The sequence below is a fragment of the Passer domesticus genome, chromosome 7 (genome assembly GCF_036417665.1).
Source record: "Passer domesticus isolate bPasDom1 chromosome 7, bPasDom1.hap1, whole genome shotgun sequence".
NCBI classification, from domain to species: domain Eukaryota; kingdom Metazoa; phylum Chordata; class Aves; order Passeriformes; family Passeridae; genus Passer; species Passer domesticus.
This window is the reverse complement of record NC_087480.1, coordinates 4,486,802-4,503,343: the sequence shown is the minus strand read 5'-3', so window position 1 is coordinate 4,503,343 and position 16,542 is coordinate 4,486,802. Positions and strand designations below refer to the sequence as shown.

General features: G+C 52.9%; 1 protein-coding gene and 1 long non-coding RNA gene across 4 annotated transcripts in view; one reads left to right on the top strand and one right to left on the bottom strand.

Moving 5' to 3' along the window:
• Window positions 1–6,245, bottom strand: part of LOC135304268 (uncharacterized) — an 84,456-nt gene extending 78,211 nt beyond the window's left edge. Inside the window, exons 1-2 of one of the 3 annotated variants that reach the window (XR_010365699.1) lie at window positions 4,306–6,243; window positions 1,689–1,820 (exon numbers count right to left, since the gene is read on the bottom strand). This is a non-coding gene — a long non-coding RNA (uncharacterized LOC135304268). Of the gene's footprint in view, window positions 1–1,688; window positions 1,821–4,305 lie in introns of all 3 variants that reach the window. The other 2 variants (XR_010365702.1, XR_010365700.1) reach the window with 2 other exon arrangements.
• Window positions 6,246–7,937: 1,692 nt separating this feature from the next.
• Window positions 7,938–11,079, top strand: POU3F4 (POU class 3 homeobox 4). The gene has a single exon (XM_064426514.1). The coding sequence runs from the start codon at window positions 8,003–8,005 to the stop codon at window positions 9,116–9,118; it is 1,116 nt and encodes a 371-aa protein (XP_064282584.1). The 5' UTR covers window positions 7,938–8,002; the 3' UTR covers window positions 9,119–11,079.
• Window positions 11,080–16,542: the final 5,463 nt, after the last annotated feature.

Below are 16,542 nucleotides of genomic sequence, written 5' to 3'. Positions count from 1 at the left end.
GGAGGGGAATAGAACTTCAGATATAAAAAAGATAAGGAAGAAAAACACTCAGGGAAACACACAGGAACATATTAGGAAGTGCCCGAGTGTGGCTCCATGTTTCAAGCGGGTTGTGCTGCTCTAAGTTATTTCAGCCATTAAGCAGAACCCCCCCGTGTTTTAGGAATAGATTTGTTAAAAGGGATCTCTCGCTGTATGTATAGAGTTTACAGTAATTATTTGATGAAAGTACCATAGGTGATTTCCTATGCTATTTTTAATTCAATAAAGTCATTTAAACCTCCTTGTGTTTGGGGCTATTTAATGAGGTGTGCAACATTAGCAGAATCACCAATGAGCTGTTACTACAAGTATTCAGATTTTGCTAAAAAAACGCTCCTTTTTTGCCAAGGAGAGACACGGGCACAGGGTGGGCTCCTCGCTGCCACTGCAGGGAAAGGGGGCGGGTGCCCTCAGCACCGCGGGTCCCTGAGCCTCGGGGGGCACCTGAGGGCAGCTGAACCTTTTCCACAGCCAGTGGGGAGCGGGGTGGCCCAGCAGGGCCTGGCACGGGTAGGGGTGGGGAGGCAGAGGGCTGGGGATGAAGGCTGGGGAGGCAGGGCTGATGGGGATGAAGACAGAGAGAGGCAGGGGTAATGGGGATGAAGATAGAGGGAGGTGGGGGTGATGGGGATGGAGATAGAGGGACACAGGGGTGATAGGGATGAAGACAGAGGGACGCAGGGGTGATGGGGATGAAGGCAGTGGGGGGAATGCTGGTGGGGAGGCACAGATGATGGGGATGAAGCTGGGGGAAGGCACAGATGATGGGGATGAAGGCAGTGGGGGGAATGCTGGTGGGGAGGCACAGATGATGAAGCTAAAGCTGGAGGGGAGGCACACGTGATGGGATGAAGGCAGGGGCGCTGGCGATGAAGATGAGGGGAGGATGCTGCCGCATCCCGCAGGCTGACAAGGAGTGTTTGGGGTAACGCAGAGAACTCCCCTGAGCGCAGGAAAGCACCCCATGACCAAAGGGGGTGTGGGTACCCCTGCGACACCGCTGTCCCCGCAGAGGAGCCCGGGGGTGCCGGTCCCGCTCCCGGTGCGGGCTCCCCGGGCGCTGCCGGGTCCCGGGGCCGGAGGGGCGGCGGGATCGCCTCTCGCCCGGGCTGGCCTCGCACAGACAGATCGTTCCCCTTTCAAAGCGACTCCAGAGTGGCTTTTTTTGACGCTCGTCCCCGCTCGTTAGAGCCCGCCCGTTCAAAGGCGAAACTTCCCAGCAACTTCACTAAAACCCTTTGAACCTGAAGACAGTGGTATAATAATTTTTTTTCCGGTTCTACCTTTTTTCCTTTTTTTTTTTTTTCTTTTTCCCTGCAGTGGGGTGAAGCAGTCTCTGATGAACTCAGAGCTGGCTGTGTTTAAAAATTAATTCGAAAATGCCCGTCTGCAAGGCGCAGGCGCCTCGCATTCACACCTATCACCTTGGCACCGCGGCGCAGCTTCTCCTCCTGCTGATGTGCAGAGCCCACCTCGGCCCAAAACAAGAATTTTTATCCATTTTTCTCTTTCTCTTTCACCGTGACGTAAGGAACACGCGGCTGTACTACAGCCTTACGCAGAGGTGTACACCTGGACGATGCCCTGGCTCCTCGGAGAGGAATTCCCGGTTCTCCAGCCGGGTTCTCCAGCCCTGGGACAGTTACCTGCGGCCAAAGCTGCCCGGTGAAGGGATGAGTCCGTGCCGGGGCGGAAAATGCCTCGATTTCCACCAAAACGGGCGTGGGAAGCGCCTCGGTGTCCGCTCACGGGTGTGGGGAGGGCCGGGAGAGCCACGCCTGGGGGGGAGAGGGGCTTTTAATGGAATCACAACAGCCACACGGTTCCCTATTAAATCCTGCTAATTTTCTAGGTGAAGGCTGTGAAGTGAATGTGAGGAAGCATTAAAAGGGAATTGAATTTGCATTCCTTATGCTACAGGCACATGTTTACATGACCTTTAAAACAGAATTAAAGCTGTATCATCAGCAGCTGTAGGCAATTCACATTACTAAGGCAATCAAATCAGAAGGCTAAACTAACTATAAAACATAAATTAAACTGATAGAGAATCATCCTAATTCACTAGGTTTACTTGCAATTTACTTATCCGCTACTAGTAATTTCTAAACAGTTTGGAGAAGAGGCAAATAGGAAATACTGGGATGTGGCACTTGAGGAGCGCGGTGTCCGAGGGGCAGAGCCGGCTCTCCCGGGGCTCTCCATCAGGAGCGCGGGGATAACGCGGGCCCCTAGAGCTCCACGGAGGGACTGCAAACTGATACCTGCACGGCTAAACCCCAGCTCTGTGGGTTGGCTCAAGCCCCCCCCACCCCCGGAGTCCTTTCCTCTCTGGAGGACCCTCAGAGACGCCGTTGATTTTCTAAAATATGAAATAACTCAATATCCAATACAGCTCGCGTTGCACCGCTGCCTTCTGCCCCCTCCCCCATCCCCAGAGGGACACTTTCCAATGGCTGAAGCACGGTTAAAAAAAAAAAAAAAAAAAAACCAAAAAAACACAAAAATCGATAGCGCCGGTGATTTCATTAAAAGTTTGCAGAGCGCCTTTCCCCGTCTCCGCTCGGGCGCTCCCGGGCGGAGCGGGGCGGGCCCCGGGCACCCCCTGCCCCGGGCAGCCCCCGCTTTGATTTATTCCCATTTATTTCTCGCAGCCGAGGGCTGTCTCCCCCGCTTGGATGGCGACTCTCCCGTGTGCCCGCGGTGATTTATCGCCCGCCCGCCTCCCCCTGAAGTTCTCCCCCGCAGCCCCCGGGACCCCCCGCCACGGGCAGGGCACGGAGGGGAAGGGATGCTGCAGCCTCCAGAGCCCTTCACCGGCAGCCTGCTGGGCGGGGGGGGAGAAAAAAGCTGCCAGGAGGTGCCAGGGAAAGGCACACGCTGGGATGGAGCGCACGGAGCTCTGGCAGGGGCTGGTGGGGATTTTTTGGGGGGGCCCACGGAGGGTTCGCATGAGCGAACGACACCCAGCCTGCCCCACCATCACCATCCTGCACCGCCCAAGCTCCATCCACGAAGGAAACATCTTTTAGCCACGCAGCCTGGCCTGAAAGTTCATTTTTATAACAGCTTTGGTTGGCGCGATCTGAAGGGAGCGGGGAGGAAACTTTCCACCGAGCCGTAAACACGCGAAAGTCTGTGAGAAAACCAAGAATTAGCAGCAGCATCTACGTATTTATAAACGTAAATCTAAGGATGACGAGGCGCTTCAAAATGCAGGAGGCGTTTCAATCCCTCAGCGAGATCAGGAGCATCGCTGGATGCTTTGCACGCCGACTGCTACAGCTGGAAAAGCGTATAGTTAAATAAATAATAAATAAATAAATGAAAGGGAAAACACAACACATGAACCCAAAGCCCACATGGAAATTGCTCGGTAAGCTAGCAAACAGCAACGCAGGTATTTGTCATCCAAGGAACAGAGCGATTTGTCTTCAGTGTCTCATTAGTCAACAGAGGTTAACTAGCCAGCCAGTGAGTGCGTGCTCAAATCCAGCCCATTCTCCTTTAAACATGTCTGAGCAGAATTCTGTCCGATCGGGAATTGTCTTTGGATTATTTCTAAAGCACAGGCGGGACGGCCTCTGGGGTGGCAGGAGCTGGGGGTGCCCATCTCTGACAGCATCCCCCCGTTTGCTGGGAGAAGCTTCACCGAAAATCAAAATAATAATAATTAAAAAAACCACACAACAACAACAACAAAACACAACCAACGAGCAAAAAACCACGGGATCTGGGTCCGGGATGAAAGCAGCGCGTTCCTGTCATCACGCCGGTCAGAGTGGCACGGTGAGGGAAGTGCCTGCACAGGAGGGCAGGGATCGGCATTGTTTGGGCTCTGTAACTCTGCGTGACCCCCGCGCTCCGCCCGAGCCGGGCACGGCCGGGGCCGCAGCCGCTGCCCATCCGCGCTCGGCGCCCAACACAACCGACCCCAGCAAAAATGTGCGCTTTTGGAATATTTACGGGTTTTTTTTTTTTTGCTCCGTCAACCAAATGTTCGAAGCGAGACCTCCTAAACCCGACCCAGCTCAAAAATAACAGTGACCCGAACATGACGGGGTTGAAAGAACGACTTTTTTTTTTTTTTCCCCCGCAGCAAGTACATTTTTCAAACATCAACAACGTGGAGAAAAAGATATTAATGATAATAATAATAATAATAATAACAACAAAACAATAACAGGCGATTCGAGCAGAGGAGCAAGGAGTCGCCCAAACCGCTTCGGAAATCGCAGCAGTTAGAATACAAATACTATTTACCTTGTGATTTTTTCCTGCCCGGGATTGGCTTTATTGTCCCTCCCTGGACCAGCCCAGCCGCAGCCACGCTCCCTCCGTGCCGGGCTCTGCTGCCGGGCTGGTGCTGGGAGAGATTTGGGGTGGGGGGGGGCCGCATTCATTCGTACATTAGGACTAGTTTAATTTGCAATCTGTCAGTCCATCTCCTGGCTGGGGCTCGGAGATGGCTGTGTGGCTCTCTCCCTCCTCTCTCCCTGCACACAGCATTTACTCACGTTCAAGAGCAGCCAACAGAGACCAAAGGAGAAAAAAAAAAAAAAAAAGGAACTAATTGAGCTTGTGTCGGTATTGGCTAATTTCTGCTAATACTCTGTAAATTCCTTTTTGCTTCCTAAGCTTCCCCCACGCTGGTTAGGTGTTCCCAAAGCCTCTCCGGAGCTCCAGGAGCCGCTTTCTCAGCACTGACGGGCGGCTGGGCTTCAGCAGGAGCCCCAGCGCCTGGATGTACACAATGCAAACCTTAACTCCTGGCTCCAGAAACGGTTAAATTGCCCTTTCCCAGCCCCCACCCCCGTTATGATTGACTCTGTTTTTAAATTTGCACTTGTTCCCACCAAGCGCAATCTAACTCGTCCTGTCTCTAAAGTGAACTTGTGTTGAAGGTGAAGTTTTCAATACAGAGGTCACGACACCGAGGCACAGCTTACCGCTCCGAGCTTCATGCTGTATTAAACACAATCAAAACGAACCCCTTTTAGACCTTTTTTTTTTTTTTTCCCCCTCTGTCTCCTTCCCCTCCCGCGGATGAACAATGAGAGGAGTGCGGAGGGAAAAAACAAAAACCGGTTAAATATAATAAAATCAGCTCTGTCGCGGTAATCTCCGCGCTGGTGGGGTCGGGTCCCAAGCTGCGGCTCCGGCGGGGAAGGAGCGCATCCCCAGCGGAGCTCGCAAAGGGGAAGGAGCGGGGCTGGAGCGGGGACAGGAGCCCTGCCCATGCCCCACGCGTGGGTGACAGCGCGGGGACGGTGTCACGGCAGCCGGTGACCCCGGAGAGCCCCGCAGCCGGGGGGACTCGGCACCATCCCCGCACTTCAAAGCGGGGCGCTCTCTATAGCGACTTCTCGCTGCCCCAGGACGGTGGCTGCCTCCGGCTATTGTGCGAGCTTTTTCACGCCAAAGATTTAGCAGAAAAAATAGATATTAAAGCGAGTTATTTGCTGAGGAAACGCGGGTCCCTCCGGGGCGGGGGCACCCAGAGGCAAAGGGGTCGATCGCACAGTCCGAACCCAAAAACTTTTTTTTTTTACATTTTTTTAATTTAAAAAAAAAAACTTTATTGGGTTTCGGTCTATGAAAAATAAGTTACAAATTCTTGCAACAGTAGCTTTGCATGTACTTATTTTTCTCCCATGTCCAGACGGGGTCGGCTATTGAATAAGGCTCTTTTATTCTGCATGGGGCAGGGGATTTGTGGCCATGGTCCCCCTTTTATTCCTCTCTCTATGGAAACCCAGATCATGGGGAGAAAAATGCGAGGCTGAATAAAGAAAAGCAGCAGAAAGGACCGCTTGAGAGCGGCATCTGTTACACTTGGGAAGTTAGACTGACAGGAAAGAGCTAAAGAAACCCTCTCCAGCAGATTAGTTAGAACAGCAAGAAGATTTAACTATATGCAGATAAAAACACTATAAAATCCACCATACTCTGCCATAGGCGAGGTGAGAGCCGCCTCGGCAGGAGCAGAGCCGGGCTCTGCCTTAGCTACATTCGCAGCAAAGATTAAAATGGGACGTTCGGGGTTTTATTTCCCTGCCAGAGACTCTGCCTTAATTAAACGGCGGATCTGAACATCTATTTTCACGGGCAATGGGATTTGAAAAATTGTTTCGGAAGTTAAAGTGCAAATTAATTTTAAATAATTTAGTTACGTTTTTATACAGTGCGGATTTGATGTTGTTGGGGGGGGGGTTGGTGGGGTTTTTTTATTTTTTTTTTCCCCCGCGGGCTGCGGTGATGTTTATTTCGAGGAGCTTGTGAAGGCGGAGAGTGGGGGGGATAACAAAAAAAAAAAAAAAAAAGGAAAGAAGAGGGGGAAGGAAAAAAAAGGAAAGGGGAAAAAGAAAAAGGAAAAGCTAAAAGAAAAAAAAAAACCAACGAGGAAGAGCTGCTGCTGTAACTCCTTCCCTGCGCGCCCCGCACCGCCCGCACCGCCCCGCGCCCGCTCCGCGGCTGCGGCGGGGCCATCCCCAGCGCCCGGCCCCGCCGTGACCCCCCGCACCCCCCCTACCCGCAAACTTCGCTCTGCTATTTACTTTTCCTCATTTTTGATTTATTTTCCCAGCCGCCCCCCCCCGCCCGCACCCCCGCGGGCGCGCAGCGCGGCGGGGACCCGCGGAGCCGCCGATATATCGCGATTTCCCCCGCTCCTCGGCACCCAGCCCTGCCTTTACCCCTCGCACACGCCGAGAAATTATTGTGATTATTATTATTATAATGAGGAAAGCGATGGGACCCGGCTCGGAAGGAACCAGAGGAGCGCTCACCTTATTTAGATCTATTTTCTCATTTTCTTGAATTTTCTTCAGATCTGTCTTCTCAGAGAAACTAATGCCTTAATGACTTTCTGGTAGCTGCAAGCCTTCTTTTATTTCTGCTAAATATATGAAAATGTATGCAAATTTAAATCAAGCTTAACCTAGGAGCTCTTGCAATATATTTAATGGAATTTCAAACCAATAAGGGGACTCTGATGCAGTCTTCTGGAAGTGCAAATATAATTACGCAGCTCGGTTACCTCCAAAACCACGCGGGGAAAGGTCATTTTGGAACTCGGCGGCGGCTCGGGGGTCCCGGGGCTGCGCGGGTGCGGAGCTCTGCCCGCGGGCTCCGCGCTCCCCCCGCTCCTCCGCCGGGGGGGTCCCGGGCACCGCTTTTCCCCCGTTCTTTTCCCTTTTCTCACTTTTTTTCACCCTCTTTTTGTTCCCCCCCGGTTTTGCCCCGCAGCCCGCCCGCCAGGCGCGCAGCGGCGGCGCACGGCGCCCGCGCCGCTAACTTTGAAGAGCATCCACCGGGATTCACCGGCGAGCTCCTTTTTTTGGGGCTGATTTTTTATTATTTGGGGCTTTTCTCCGTTTGTTTTTTGTTTTTTTTTTTTTTATTATTTTCCGTGCCGCGCGGCCCGGGGCAGGCGGGGACGCGCGGCCCGGGGCAGCCGCAGCGGGGCAGGAGCGGAGCGGGCGCCGCGCACCCGGAGCGCGCCCGGAGCGGCGGGCGGGGGCAGCGCCGGGGTGGTCCCGCGGGGCTGCCGCCGGGGCGCCGCCGTTTAACCTCTGCCCGCCGCTAATCGCTCCCCATTTAAGCCGTGCCCCCCGCGCCCCCCCGTTCCCAGGCGCTCCCCATTTAAGCCGGGCCCCCCCCGGCGCTCCCCGCCCGGCGCGGAAGGAGTTAAGCGGCGGGGCCGCCTCGCGCCCGGCCCCCGGTGCCGGCGGAGTGATTCACTTCCTGCCTCGCGCCCGCGCGGCCCCGCGGCCCCGCCCCGCAGGGGCTCGCCCCGCCCCCGCGCCGCGCCCATTGGTCGGCTCGGCCGGCGGCGCGCCGCCATTGGCCGGCGCGGGTGCCAGTCGCGGCGCGGCCGCCGCCGGGCCGCCGTGCCGGTGGATGTCAAAGGCTGGCGCGGCGGCGGCGGCACAGTATAACTCGTGGGGCTGCCGCGGCCATGGCCACAGCCGCCTCCAACCCCTACGGCCTGCTGGGCGCCGGCGCGCTCGCCCACGCCGAGGGCGCGGGCATGCAGCAGGGCAGCCCGTTCCGCAGCCCGCAGAAGCTGCTGCAGAGCGAGTACCTGCAGGGCGTCCCCGGCAATGGGCACCCGCTGGGGCATCACTGGGTGACCAGCCTGAGCGACGGCGCGCCCTGGCCCGCGGCGCTGGCGGGCGGCCCGCTGGAGCAGCCCGACGTGAAGCCGGGCCGCGAGGACCTGCAGCTGGGCGCCATCATCCACCACCGCTCGCCCCACGTCTCCCACCACTCGCCCCACGCCAACCACCCCAGCGCCTGGGGCGCCAGCCCGGCGCACAGCGCCTCGCTGGCCGCCCCCCCCGCCGCCGCCGCCGCCGCCGCCGGGCAGCCCCTGAGCGTGTACTCGCAGGGCGGGTTCGCGGTGGGCGGCATGCTGGAGCACGGCGGGCTCACCCCGCCGCCCGCCGCCGCCGCCGGCCAGGGCTTGCACCCGGGGCTGCGCGGCGAGGCCGGCGGCGAGCACGGCGAGCTGGGCGGCCACCACTGCCAGGACCACTCGGACGAGGAGACGCCGACCTCGGACGAGCTGGAGCAGTTCGCCAAGCAGTTCAAGCAGCGCCGCATCAAGCTGGGCTTCACCCAGGCCGACGTGGGGCTGGCGCTGGGCACCCTGTACGGCAACGTCTTCTCGCAGACCACCATCTGCCGCTTCGAGGCCCTGCAGCTCAGCTTCAAGAACATGTGCAAGCTGAAGCCGCTGCTGAACAAGTGGCTGGAGGAGGCCGACTCCTCCACCGGCAGCCCCACGAGCATCGACAAGATCGCGGCGCAGGGGAGGAAGAGGAAGAAGCGGACCTCCATCGAGGTGAGTGTCAAGGGCGTGCTGGAGACGCACTTCCTCAAGTGCCCCAAGCCGGCCGCCCAGGAGATCTCCTCGCTGGCGGACAGCCTGCAGCTGGAGAAAGAGGTGGTGCGGGTCTGGTTCTGCAACCGGCGGCAGAAGGAGAAGCGCATGACCCCTCCGGGCGAGCAGCCGCAGCACGACGTGTACTCGCACGGCGTGAAAACGGACACGGCCTGCCACGACCTCTGACCGCGGGCTCCGGCCCCGGGACTGCCCGGCCGCGGCACGGACTGCCCGCCTTCTCGGGCTTTATTAACTTATGCTTTCGGGAGACGCGGCGAGGGGTCCCCGCCCGCCGCCGCCTCGGCAATATATATATATTTTTTTTTTTTTTTCCTCTCTCCGACCTTTCCGCTGGTCACACACACGGTGTTTACTCGCAGACGAGGTTTGGTTTTCGGTCTCTGCTAGGACGAAGGGAAAAAAAAAAAAAAAAAAGGACACAAAAAGACTCCGCCAACCCCACCGCAAAACAAAACCCAAACAAAAAGGAAGAGAAAAAAAAAACGAGAAAAAAAAAAGGGAAAACCCACGGAAAAATAGAAAATTAAAAAAAAAAAGAACGAAAAACCCGACAGAAAAGGAAAGACAGATGTGTGCCTATGAATAACCTTCCAGCGCCTTGGTTATATCAGCTGTATTTCAGGTGAATCTGTTTTACAATAGACTAGTTTTGCATTTTTAAAGACTTATATAGCGTTTTTAAATGTCTCTGAGGTGTTTTACTACAAACTGTACACAATATTTGTGACCTAATTTGTATCGAATCGAGCAGTCCAAACGACCCTCCCTCCCCCGAGCGCCGGCAGTGTCAGCAGCGGGGCCGGGGCAGGGCGGCCGCGGCCCTTCCTCGCCCCCCCGAGGAGATGGGGCTCCCTCCGCGCCCGCGGAGCCCCGCGGAGCCCCGCACCGATGCGAAGAACGGGCTTATTTGTTGCAGCTTTTTTTCCTCCTTTTCAAGAACTTCCCAACACCGTCAGACGGTCGGGTCACGAGCCTGACCTCCCCCCCACTCCCTTCTTCTCACAAGGAAAAAAAAAATTATATATATATATATAAAAAATAATTATTTCTAGGAGATTTACCCGAAATTAAGCATCACAACCAAACCCGCGGCATTTGCCAGTCTTTTTCTTTCCGAAGATGAGTTGGGCTTTTTAATCAGCGCCAGACTGAGAGGTCTGTAGTAAAACACCTTTATCCTTCTGCGCTTTCGCTTCGGAAATCGGTTTCTCTGTATTTTGTTTCGATAGTGAAGAGGAATGAGGTGTCGGGGGGGAGGGAGGAAGGGAGGGAGGGAAGAGGACAGAAAACGCCCGCATTCGGTTCACGCTGAGCTTCTTTCCGCGTCGCAGGGAGATGCTGGATTTGTGGAAAAGCTTTTCTAAGGGGGAGAGGGCGGGGAGGGGGGGGGGTAGGAAAAAAAAATCATAATAATAATAATCACCGCCAAAACAAAACAGGGAGAAAAAAAAAAAAGAAAACAAAACAAAAAAAACCACAAAACCTTCTCAACCACCAAAACAAAGTCCCCAAAAACGCAGAAACGCCGTTTTTCGGGCGCAGGGAAGCGCTGAGCTGCACCCGCCCCCTCCTCGCCCCGTCCCTCCCAGCCCGGGGCTGCGCTGTCCCCAAGGGCGGGGGGGGTGCGGTGGCCGCGCACCCAACCCGCGAGGGGTCCGTCTGTCTGTCCGTGTGTCCGTCTGTCTGTCCGTGTGTCCGTCTGTCCGTCTGTCCCCGTGTGTGTGCGCACCCCGGGGCCGCCGGGCAGGGCCGGGCTCCCCCCCGTTCCCCGCTCCGCACCCGCGGCCCCCCGAGGGCCGGGCCGGTCCCCGCTCCGCAGCTCCCGCACAGCATCCCCCTCCTCTTTCCCTCTGCTTTCCCCCCCCCCCACCTCCAGATTTTTTCCTTTCGACATTTATATTTTTCAAGTATTTTTCAGTAAGCGCTAAAAAAAAAAAATAGGGAAAAAAAAAAGAAATTAAGAGAAAAAGAAAAAAAAAAGACACTGAGGACCTGCCTATTTCTGCCAACTTTATAACTGTACAGTTTTGTATATTAAACGTTTTTTGGAAGTTATTAATTTAAAGAAAGATCATTTAGTTTATTCATTTAGTAACTGATGTATAATAAACGCTATTTTCATTAAAGGTTGCTTTTTTCAACTATTTTATCCAAAATTGCCTATTGCAGTTGCCAACAATTATTTATTTTCAATAAATTCCGCATTATGTTTAAAAAAAAAAAAAAAGAAAGAAAAAAAACGTTTCAGAAAGAAACAACAAAAAAAAAAAGAAGCCTAAATGGGTGTCGGATAAAAATAATAACGAAACACACGAGTGGCTGTAACGTTTGGTTGTCGACCAGTTTTAGTCAAGGGGTTTATATTGACGCAATATTTTATTGTTGTAAAAGGACAAAAAAAATATTCAAAAAAACCCAAAAGGTTTAAATAAACATTTTTACGAAAGAAAAACAAAATAGCTGGAAACCTGCGGGTGCGTGGTTTGTGCGCTGGCCGAGCCGGGCTCCCCCGGCCCCTCAGCCCCGGGCACGGCCGGGGGGGCTCCGGGGGCCGATCCCGGCAGTGCCGCTGACACCTGCCGGGCTTTGGGGTGGGGAAAAAAAAAGCGCTTTTGGGGCGGAAAAAGGATCCGTGCGGCTTTGGCGGGGCAGGGCAGCGTGCGTCCATCGGCGGAGCCGCGCGTTCTGTGTGTGTCCATATCTGCGGAGCCGGCCGCGGGCAGCGGCGGCGAGCGGGGCACCGGGCAAGTTTCTTTTGTTCCGCCCGTCCTCCCGCCCACCGCGGCCCGGCAGCGGAGGGGCCGCAGCGCCGGGCCCGTCCCCGCCCCGGGCCGCTCCCCCGGCGGGGAGGGCAGCGTGTGGAGGAACAATGACACTTCATCACGGCGAACGGGGAACGGGCCGGGCCCGGCGGCCGGGGCTGCAGGGGCGGCAGGGGAGCAGCAAAAACTTGAGGGGATCGCCAGCGAAACGGGCTTTTATTTTATTTTTTATTTATTTATATTATTCTTCTTCCCCCTTTTCTGAAGCCGAACCTCGGAGAAAACAATAGCCAACCCTTCTGCCAGCAGTGTAGGGGGAAAATAAAATTACCTTTAGGAATCCTGAGAAGCGGCCCGAGCAGGGAGCGAGCTCTGGTCTTCAATAAGAGCAGCAGCACGCGAGTGGACAGGCGCCCTCACACTGCACTGCCAGCACCGGGGAGCGAGGGGGATTTGGGATGTGAACGGTGCGCCGTGCATTGTTTCTGCCCCGTAAAACTGATTGATTTCATTGGTAAATCTCTGTGAGCTGCAGCACCGCGGCCTTGGGGGCAGCGGGCCTGGGCCGCCCTGCGCTGGGCAGCGCGGCCCGGGTGGCTCCGCACAGGGACCACAACCTCCAGCTCTCTCTCCAGGAGGATTACGGCAGCAGCAGAAGGAAATAGAACCCCCCAAAGCCCGATTTTCAGTCAGCTCCAGGGACAGAATGAGTGTGGCGTGGGGACCAGGCAGGAGTAAAGAGCTGTGGTTTGTGGGCAGCCCCAGCCGAGGGGAAGCTCCAGGTTAAAGCCGGCCCTGTGTGCTCACGGTGCCTCTGAAGGGCCCAGGGAGGCAAAGCTCCTAAAGGCAGCCTTGGTTTGGAGGAGGGACAGAAGGCGTTTCACTGAAATTAGCCCGTTTTAGAGCCCTTTGGCTGCTCTGTAAATACAACCACAGAGAGGGCTGGGTTATGTCTTATTTTAAAACAAATTAGGTTGAGACAAAAGAGATGCAATGAAAGACGAAATCAAGTAAGTTTATAAACAGAAGCACTTCAAAGGCTGCTGGAAAGCCGGAGAAAATAGGAGAATTTTGTCTAAAGAAAAGAAAATCTCTGCTGGTTATTGCCCATCGATTTCAGTGTTCTGTGAGCAAAAGGAAACTCTTTTGTGCCACCTAATGTTAAGTACAGATCACTGTTGTCTTCTTTGCTGCCCATCATCCATGGGGAGCCCTCGGGGTGCTGAGCCCATCAGGGTGGAGCTCAGCATCCCAAAGTCCCACCAAACCAAAGGCAGGGAGAGAGAAACTTCAGCTTCACAGTTACCTTCTGAATTTAGGGATTTAAAAAAAAAATAACTCAGGAGGGGGTGGAGAGAAGCACGGGGTAGAATCATAAGAATGAGAGACTCCAAATTTGGGCTTTGTTATAAAAAAGTAGCTGCAGAACGAGCACATCCAGGGTTTATATAAGCTGCCCACCCCCAAGCTCCATCTCAGCAGCCTCTGGGCTTGGGGGAGCTTCTCCCTCCGCTCTCCTCAAGAACCCAAGTGGCCTGGCCTTTGCACACCCGTGTCTCCCAGCTGGAAGAATTTTGGTGTGTACTTAGCGGCCATTCACATTAATTTAGTATGTAAATATCTCACACAATCCTTTAAAGAAAGGGCTGAAAGCAAGTGTTTCTCCGATGACAATAAATTGCACCGTTTTTGTGATTTTAATGGTGAGTGTTAAACATCTTTAGCAATTTTTGAGGCTGAATCTTCCATGCTTTTCATATTATACTGAAAAAAAGAAGAACTAGAGGCTTCCTGTGAGTTAAGTTTTCAATATTTGTGAGCTGTGCTCTTTAAAGATGGCCAGGACATGGGAGAGGGTTCTATTGAAAGCAAAAAATTACTAGAAGTAAGCAGATGCCATTTCACTTTAGGCTGGTCACTACAGATCATTCAAAATATGGGCCAGTCAATCCATACCTAGGCTACATTTGACCATGATGTTTTAAAAATCTCTCAAAATCAAACATTTCAAAGGTTTTTTTCTGTATTTTTAGGTGTTGATTCCCTAGGTTCAGGTAGAAGAGATGAAAGCAGCCTGCTCCTCTGGGGCTGCATCCATGTACCAAAACCAGCACTGATTTTAGGGCAGATCCACATGTGGATGGAGGCACATTTAAAACCTCAGACCTTCCCCCAGGAGCACATGGGGCTGGGGGTGGATGCCCTGGTCCCAAAAACCAGACAAAATTCATTGTTTACTCACCAGGGCAATCAGTGAGCTCACCGTGCAAATGGAGTTATTTAATTAATCTTTGCACAATTGAATTCCAGGGTTCCATCCTAGGAAAAAAATAGGAATACAATATTTCAGGCAGGTGACCAATCTGCTCAATATCCCCCCAAAATACCCACAGACATCAGGGCCTACATTTGTACTCAGTTTCCCCTTTTTCCAGCATCCTGTAACCAATAGACTGGAAAGGCTCCACAGCAATTACATATTTAGGATATGTGATAGCTGCAGTTAAGATCTTTATGACTGATTGCAGGATAAAATTTACTTCAAATGTGCAAGAGCCCATTTTTAAACCTCAGTCTTTCAGCTGCTTTGCATTAGAGATATTCCAAAGAATCAAAAGCAATTAGAGCGTACAAAGTCTAAATGGTAAATAATTTCCAAATCAAAACCTTTATTAAAGCAATAAGCATCTATTTTTGTTAACACTGTAAGAGATGGAAGGGACCAAAGTAAAGAACTTTTGGTTTTATGTCATGGAAAGAAAGCCAGAATTCTATGCTGAAGAGCAGTGTAGGAAATCTCACCCCGAGTGGGTTTTGGGTTAAGTTTGAAGGACTTGGGAAAGCAGGACAAGCAGAAGGATTTAAAACTCCCCTTTTCGTGGTGGGGATGGCAGTGGGGATGGTTTGCACACGCCTGAGGTGGGATCTGGGGGTGGATCCGTGGCTCCCGATTCCCAGCGAGCGCCTCGGCGGCTTGCAAATATTTGTAGAATCACGTCCTTAATTAGAGTGGTAAAACAGTATTAAATCTTGGAATGGGAGAGAAAGAGGAGAGCGAGGAAGAGCTGTCACTGGCGAGAGCCTGTCAACAAGAAGTTAAAAAGCCAGTGGTAAATCTCATTTCTGGGAGCTCTGGGTTTGCGGAGCCATCGACCGGCGGCTCTGGGCTCGGCGGCTCCTGATCGATGCTCTGCTGGCTAAAGCACCTCTGAAAATGGGGATATTTCAAACAGGGACTGGGGAAAGCTGGGCAGCAGCTCTCCTCCCCCCTGGTGTTATTTAGACACCCAAAATGCTGCTCCATTATTCCGTCACTGGATTTTATTTTTATTTTTTTAATGATCCCGGTCCTTGACTTCTGTGCCTCGAGTACAAATAATATTTACCCAGCATAGAAGCACCATTTCTGAACCCAGGTTGTTTTCCTATTTGGCCAAAGCATGAAGTTTTGTTTTGCATATTCATCTTCAGACTTTGGGAAGGAAAAATCAAATCAAATCAAATCAAATCAGCCCACAGATCTTACTCACCAAAAAGGGGCTGGGGGAGCTGAGAGTGTCTGAGCTCCCCTGCCATCACTGGAGGGCAACTGGAGGTAACACGAGCTGCTCCCCATCCAGGGCTTGTACTTCTGTCCAGATTATGGGATTAGTCTCTGTTACATCTATCTACAGTTGGGAACTTGTGATCCAGTTAAAGCAGCTTGAAAGGCGCCCGGCAGGTGCTGGGGGTCCGACTCCGTGGCACAAATTCTGTGAGTTACAGGGGCAGAGCAGGGCTGGCCTTGTGCCGGGCTTCCCAAGGCTCCACACGGCTGGGGGAGACAGGGAGAAAATCAAAATCCTGCCAGAAAACACTCCCAGACGGGGAAAATCAGCCACAGCCTCCTTTTTTCCACACCTAAATCTTGAAATGGAGTTGCTAAAGCTTAAATACAAACACTGTCAGACGTGAGTTTGTGATTCTTTGCTGCTCCACACACATTACACGGACACAGGGGATCTCCTACACCTCAGAAATGCTAATTCAGCTCTGAAACTCTGAGTTTGCAGAAACTGTCCTGTAAATGTCACGGGGGATTACCAAATCTACAAAGATTATAGCTCTGCATACGTTCAGACTATTGATTTAAAACTTTATTATCTTTGATATAAATTCTTCACAAAGGAAACAAGTCAGCAGGGGAAATTCTGTCCACGTCAAGCTTTTCCAGGGTTGAATCCTTCTGGACAGTCCTGCTTTTCACTAGAGTGGGCAGATCTCTGTAGGTGATGCTACACAAACCCAGCACAGCACCTTATAAACACAAAATCCTGCCTTGCTCAGCCCAAACTTCTCCCAGCTGCTGCAGAGAGAGGATGCAACACACTCCCAGTTATTCAGCCACGAGGAGTTCCTAATGGAAAATGTAATGGTGTGGGGTTTACTCTCGTGTGTTCTTCATAGTGTAGTAAAGCTGTAGTAGAGCCTCAGAAAATCTGCCTTTGTAACAAGATCTCTGCAGAAATGAATGCATGGTGATGTGGCTGGCAGTGGTTTGCTCAGAAAAACATGCAGTTGCATAGTAAGATATTTATAACAGGATTAGATTTCAAGTACAAAGCCCAGTTCAAAGATTTTTCAGGATGGTGCACGAGAAAATGACAAACTCTGAGGTTTTTTTGAGCTCCCAGTTCTCTGTGGTGGAGAACCTTTGTGGTAAAGCATCACTTGGAGCTGTGTCAGCTGGACCTGGGAAAATCGTGGCCCCTTCCCAGCCATCCCAGGCTGGGATGCAGATGAGCACAGCAGATGCTGGAAAAGGTCCTGGGCTCCCCTCCCTGTCAT

What these genes read in the sequence shown, in the direction of transcription:
- POU3F4 (XM_064426514.1), top strand. Translation starts at nt 8,003, where the DNA reads ATGGCCACAGCCGCCTCCAACCCCTACGGCCTGCTGGGCGCCGGCGCG.